Raw genomic sequence first — 7,299 nt, forward strand, 5'->3', positions numbered from 1 at the left:
TTAATAAATTGATATAAATGATTTATTAATATGTTAAAAGATTAATATATTAATTAGAAATCATTATGTTTAATGAATAGTTAGCCAGAAATTAATCAGAATTAATTTTGGGGTTAAAAGTATTAATTATAAAGTGTAGGGACTAGTTTGCAATTATCTAATAGTTGAGTGGAAGGCTCCAGAACCTCCTTGGAAGGAGGTGAACGAAATCTATAGGGGAAACCCTAAGGATTTCGTCCAAGGGGCTTTGGATAAGGCCTTTGGATTAGCTTAGGCCCCAAGCAAAGGATTATTAGGGTTTTCCCTAAACCCTAGATCCCTCAGCTATATAAGGAGCCTCCCAGCTCCTAAATTCGGTCACTCCTTCTTTGGTGAAACCCTAGGGCCGATTTTGCATATTCTCTCTCTCTCCTTCAAGTTTCCTTCTTGCTAATTCTTGGGTGTGATTCCATTAGAGGCATTACATTTGTGGTGCTAGGCTTCCAAGAAGATCAAGTTCAAGAGGATTATCAATTGTTTACTATAACAATTGAAAGGTATGTAACTCTTAAACCCTAGTTAGTTATTTTCGAAAATAGCCTCTATCCTCTAGGGTTCTTGTTTGCAATTCAAAGTTATATGTTCAATAGTTAAAACATAGATCCAAAGTAGGTTGCATGTGAACTGAGGAATTGTTTTCTAGTTTATTTGTTTTACCTAAAACCCATCAAGTACGACGAGCGTACTGATTAGTACGTTGAGCGTACTCTCCAGAGTGGACTTTGGGCCCTTGTTGGGCTGTAATCTTTTCTATGATGGGCCTTTGGTCTTGGGCCCATTTTAGACATAGATTATCTTTAGGGCTTCGTGGCTAGTAGCATTTGGGCCTTGATAGGTTAGGCCCAATAAGGCAAGGAATAAGTAACTTTTTCCCTTGAGGCCAAGATTAAGGGTTTAGTCTCGCAGGTTGGATTATTGACCTAATTTCTAATTTGGGTTTTTTACTTGTGATTTAGTGAGGATTTTCCGGTTCAGAAGCCCGATCATTTGTTTCACTGTCAGCAGATTGGGGTGAGTTTGCTCACTATACTGTAGGACACTAGGATATGTTATGTGCTTGTAGTCTTTGTGACTCCTGTTGTATGTGTTATATGCATGTGTGTCTGTTTGCTATATGTATGTTGGGTGAAATAGACCCGGTACAGCCTTGTGCTGACATATGAGTTGAAATAGACTCAGGGGTGAAATAGACCCGGGGGTGAAATAGACCCAGTACGCCCTTGGGCCGACACATGAGTTGAAATAGACTCATGGGTGAAATAGACCTGGGGTGAAATAGACTCGGCACAACCTTGAGCTGACAGATATGTATGGTATTCAGTATTTTGGGGAACTCACTAAGCTTCATTGTTATGGTTTTTAGATTATGTTTCAGGTACTTCCGGATCAAAGGGGAAGGGTTCGGGATGATCGCATCGCACACACCATGATGTTCCGCATTTTGTTGACTTAATGTATTTGGATGATTATTGACATACTCTAATCTTCTTTTGTGGTTTTATGAAAACGTTTTGGATGATGGTTTTGTTATTATAAAAATGAAATTTTTGGTCTAAAATTTTGGAACGTTACACCTAGCCACCGCATCGTGGTAGAGTTGGAATCAGCTTTCATGCCCTTTTTAAAAACACTTCAATACCCAAATCTTATACCTATTAATTTTGACTCTTTTCTCCATGTTTAACTCAGATGTCATTATTTCAAACATCAAACAAAACATATATTAGATACTTAATACCATTCTACAAGTCATAATTTCACAAATAGACTAAAATGCCCTTAAACATAAAATAGCAATCTAGAGCACTTTATACCAAAAATCTAGGTTCTTACAACTTGGGCCAATATTGTAATATATATGGCGAGTGAATACATCAAGGATGTCGGTTGTTTTGTTTATGAACTTCGTGAACCGCTTTGCATCAAAGAATCATCATGGTGAGATAACTTGTGACTTAGGTTCAATCCGATCATAAAATTCTTGTACTACTTTCTTGAGGGTAGTTATGTCAATAACGTATTGAGATGTTACTCTTGCTCCAACTCAACTTCCACTTAACGCATTGCATAAAATCATGCGTTAAATGCAAGAAATAAGATGTTTTTATTTGTTTGTTCATTATAGTATCCTACTTTTATTTCTTCCAATTATAGAATTATAGTTCGAAAAATCTACACAGTGATAACAATGTGATTAAAATATAGAAAAAAACTTTCAATGCTATAAGTGAGTATATTTTCAAAGTACACTATCTTAATAAGAAAATTATTGAAAGTACAATGTTATGTTGCATAAATGTTTGGGGTGCAATACCTTAATAAAAAATAGTAAAATTATAATGTTGATATACAAAGATATAAAAGTAGGATGCTATAATATAAAATAAAAAATGAAAGTGCATTGCTATTTCTGCCACTTAACTGATTCCCTATAAACACGGTTTAAAGATTTTTCACCATGCCGAAAGAAAATGGTTAAATGGAAGAACTAATAATGTTTATTTCTTGCTCTAAGAGTAGTATCACCTTTTGTTCTCGGATCCATATGCTCTAGATTTGAGCCTCTCATGTTTATGTCTTGTTGCTAACTTGGATTTATTTTCCCCTGGTTATCTTTTCTACAGTTACCAATTACACATGTTGGAGGTCATCTAAGTGACGCAGTCTACTACCTTCCCCTTACATCATCTCAGTGGTGGGATCCGATCTCTGGGTCTATTGGTATTGTTGTTGCAAGAAATAATAATATACTTTCATTTATTTGTTCATTATAACATCCTACTTTTTTTTTCTTCCTATTAATGCCATCCAAACACAAAGTAAATTTAAGTGCTATAATTGAGTATAATTTTTCAAAGTACAATATCCTAATAAGAAAATATTGAATGTATGATGTTGCATTTGCGTAGATTTTAATTAATTAAAGACGTTATTTGGTTACCCGATTTCATTACAGAAACTATTTAGTTCATCCCCATATGGATAGAAGCATGCAACTAGGGTTAGAATTACATAATGCGCGTTGAGATGTTTTTAGTTCATCCCATCTTTGGTTTCATGGACAAGTTCATCTTGCAAACTTCCTCCTAATCTCATCTTTAACGGTGAAAAGGCTGCATAAAAAAGTTTGACTTTGGGGTCAAAGGACCTGGTTTCTCCTTAAAAAGATGATTAGAACTTTTTTTGTTGCAGTTTTTCAATTACGAATTACGTTTAACGATATAGAGATTGCTAGCAAACTAAAACACTTTTAGAGCCAAATAACTAAAGATTTATATCATCTTCTAATTTGAAAATTACTAGGTCTGACTTTGCAAAAGTGAAGAATAGACTATAGTAAATGACAAGGGAGTTACTCTTCACCTTTGATTACATGGACCACTATAATGACCCATAAATAGACAATATTAACAAACACAAGAACTCAGATTTCAAAACAAGTTTCATCCGTCAAGAAGAAAGAAATTATAGAGAAACTTTCAAAAGAGCATACAAAATTAGCAATAGTGAATATGCAAAAAGAAATACTTATTTCATTCATAAGCAAACTTTCACATTAATCAATAAAACACGTATCATAAACTACATATTACATATCAATTATAATCATTATAACCACAAACAACTACATGCGTGACAACCTCTCAAGATTCCCATTTCCTTTCTCAAGTGAAGGGTAATCAGTGTACCCTACAACAGGATCATGTGTATAAAAACTAGCCCTAACATACCTATTCAAAGGTGCATTAACCTTAAGTCTCAAAACCAAATCCGGATTCGATATAAAAAGCCTTCCATAAGCCACCAAATCAGCATCCCCTTTAGCCACAGCTTCAACCCCAAGCTCTCTAGTATACCCACCACTACAAACAAAAGTTCCCATAAATGCCCTTCTCCATATCTTCATCAACTCAGCAACTTCCTCTTCACTTCCATGGCTTCCAGCTTCTGTTTGACCATAAGCCGTGTACCTTGGTTGAGTCACATGAAGATAAGTCAACTTTGACCCTAATTCAACCTGAAGTTTATTCAGTCTTTCAATTACTTCAAGCCCTAGGCTACGTGGGTCAGAATCCATGGCGTCTAAATGGTCAATAGCTGGTGAGATTCTAACACCGACTTTATCTGCACCAATGGCTGTAGCTATCGATTTCACCACTTTCATTAAGAATTTGCATCGGTTTGCTAAAGATCCACCATATTCATCAGTTCGATTATTGATGCCATCTTTCATGAATTGATCGAGAAGGTAACCATGGGCTCCGTGAATCTCAATTCCATCAAAACCTGCTTCAATGGCGTTAATGGCTGCCAGACGATAGTCTTCCACCACCTCCGGTATTTCATGGGTGGCGACTGGTCGAGGGCTTGGATATTGAGCGTGGGTCCCATCTGGCATTAAAATTCTCCATTTTTTCGATATGGGTTTGCTTGTAGATGATATTGGTGCAACCCCATTAGGTTGATATACTGTTTGTTCAACACAATGATCACTTTCGATTCGAATTTAGGTTTAAAATGTTGAGATTTTGAGACTTTTAGATGGAAGAAAGCATACCTTGGTGGGATGCTCTGCCGACATGCCATAATTGACAAAAGATCACAGCGCCTTTTTCATGAACTGCATCCACGACTTTCTTCCAAGCTTCAACTTGTTCTTGATTAAATATACCTGGTACGTGAGGGAACCTGATCACCAAAATGGGGTTTTTTTTTTTTCACCAGAAAGATCGTTAATTTGGGCTTTATAATGATCGATGAATAAAGGGGTATTGCTAAACGAAATGGGATTTTTACATTAAGAATCAAAATGGAATCTTTAACTTTAGAACACAAGTAGCTTGTATCATTGTTTAATGGTTCATAAGATCCACATTATGCATCTCACTATAAAGTACAAGGGTTAGCAACGAAAAAAACACATTTTTAGTCATAAAGACTTGATAAAGTGTTTATAAAGAGAATGTGACTTTAATAATGGCGTGACTTTAATAATAGTCTATACTGCAGGTCCCACATAGCACTATGTAAGGAATTAAGAATTGCCACGTGGCGGTTTTATATGGTTTGTCGCGGTGAATTATGTTGGAATGTTGATTTACTAAAACACCCTTGAAGAACAAAAGGAATAGCGAAATTACCCGGCGGACGTAGGAGAGATCATTGTCCCCTCCGTGATGAGAAACCCACCGGCGGTTGCTCTCTGCCTGTAATACTCCACCAGAGCTTGATTCGGTATACTGTTTAACGCCCTACACCTCGTCATCGGAGCTAACACCACCCTACAACCAAAACACAGTATACTCATCGGTCAAGACTGGATCAAGCTCAAAATCTGAAGGATATTTTAGGGGGAAATGAAGTGTGAAAAGAAAGTGAAGAGAAGAAAGGATCGAAACAACGGACCTGTGAGAGAGATTGAACTTGCCCATCTTGAATGGAGAAAAGAGAGTTGGATTGTCGGCAGACGGCGGTGTTTCAGCCATTATTTGCTTGGGATCGGAGATCTGAATGCGATGAGTAGCTGAGAGGATCAAAGGAAGACAGGAAGAAGACGATGGGTGATGATGGAATATAAATATAAGTGAGAAAACGTTGAGGTTGACTGTTGATAATCGAAATCAATTCTCAAAGCAGATCACCAATTTAGACAACGTTTTATTCATGGAAGACAAAACTTGGTATGTCGAAAATTGACATTTGGTCCAAAAAAGTTTGGACCAGCACAAATGGTCCAAAACTTTCATTTTGTTTGGTCTTTGGTCCAATCTGTTCTGATTTTTTTTAAAATGATGGATTTGCCCCTGTTAATATATTTTATCTTTTTTCTTATTTGTTTTCCTGATTTTCAGATTTAAAAAAAAAACAATAAAATAAAAATAAAAATAAATCTCTCTATCTCTCTCTAAAAAACAAGAAAATAAAATTTCTCTCTCTCTCTAACACTCTCTCTCTCTCTCTCTCTCTCTCTCTCTCTCTCTCTCCCTCTCTCTCTTCTTCTTCTTCTTCCCCAATATTTCTCCTTCCCTCTTCGTTTGTTCTTCATGGCTCTAAAGAACACTTCATAAAGCCCAGAAACCAGTGTCATCGCCGGAAACCGGTGTCACCGACGGAAAACACCGTCATCCAAAATCATTGTCGACGCCACCACCGTCTTCGTCGTTGGCCCCACCGCCTTCAGCCCCAATCGTCTCTGTCACCAGCAACCTCCAACAAATCTGAAATTCGCCATCACCTACAACAAAACCTAATCGATTCCCACTACCGGAGACCCTTTTGTCACTTTCTTGGTTCATCTTCTCCATTGGAAACCGTATCCATAACCCCGACTTTTGACAAAAACCATCACCAACTTCTGAAACCCTAGCGCCGCCACCTTATCTCATATGGATTAGGGGTTTCAACGAAGAAGAAGGACGTTGTCGATTTGTGAAGACAACGACGTTTACAGATCTGGAACGTCGTCGATCTTAAGGGTTTCTAGACGAAGCCACCTCCGAGAATCTGAAATGCATCCTTACAAAGCCTGAATCGACAGATCTGGTGACGACGATTCAGATCCTCCTCCGCCCAGATCCTCATCCGTCTAGATCTGGAAGCCGGTTTGTGGGATACCACCGTCAGAAGCAAACATATTGCCTCTCGCCGCCTTTCATCTTCTCCTCCGACTTGATTGTTCCTCAGCAAAACCTAGCTCGAAGCAAACCCTCATTTGCATATCTGTTTCCATCGTCGGAGAAGAAACAAAGAGTATGCTGGTGAGTGAGTGAGAGAGAGAGAGAGAGGACTGGAAACATATTTCTTATCTTTTTTGTTTAATTTAAATAAAAAATATAACAAAATAAAAAAATAGAAGATGAAATTAAAAAAGGGCAAATCTGTCATTTTAAAAAAATTCAAAGTAAATTGAATCAAACTCGCACCAAAATCAAACTTTTGGACCACTGGTGCTAGTCCAAACCTTTTTGGACAAAAGTGACAATTTTCGACAAACCACAGGAATCATTTGTGCAATTTAGTCTTCATGGAATGATTTTGATATAGCCAGAACCTACCCCTATGCCTTCCTAAAAAAAATTCAATCAAATTGGCATTTTTTTTTCTTTCAATTCACTATGTTTTGATAAAGGACTATTTAACTAGTGGCGAAATTATTTAAAAATAAAATAAAATAATAAAAATAATAAAAAAAACTGTCCGATATAATGACCATATACTTAGAATTGAAAAATAACTATGTTTGAAGTTTTATATTTTCAA

General features: G+C 36.8%; 1 protein-coding gene across 1 annotated transcript; it reads right to left on the reverse strand.

Annotated features, from left to right (window-relative positions):
- Window positions 1-3,552: 3,552 nt before the first annotated feature.
- Window positions 3,553-5,670, reverse strand: OPR3 (oxophytodienoate-reductase 3). The gene is made up of 4 exons (XM_079053617.1): window positions 5,446-5,670; window positions 5,181-5,321; window positions 4,598-4,728; window positions 3,553-4,509 (listed from the first exon to the last, which is right to left on the reverse strand). The coding sequence occupies exons 1-4, from the start codon at window positions 5,523-5,525 to the stop codon at window positions 3,665-3,667; spliced, it is 1,197 nt and encodes a 398-aa protein (XP_078909743.1). The 5' UTR covers window positions 5,526-5,670; the 3' UTR covers window positions 3,553-3,664.
- Window positions 5,671-7,299: the final 1,629 nt, after the last annotated feature.

The sequence above is a fragment of the Lactuca virosa genome, chromosome 5, assembly GCF_052849685.1.
Source record: "Lactuca virosa cultivar CGN04683 chromosome 5, Lactuca_virosa_CGN04683_v6, whole genome shotgun sequence".
In the NCBI taxonomy this organism is placed as follows: domain Eukaryota; kingdom Viridiplantae; phylum Streptophyta; class Magnoliopsida; order Asterales; family Asteraceae; genus Lactuca; species Lactuca virosa.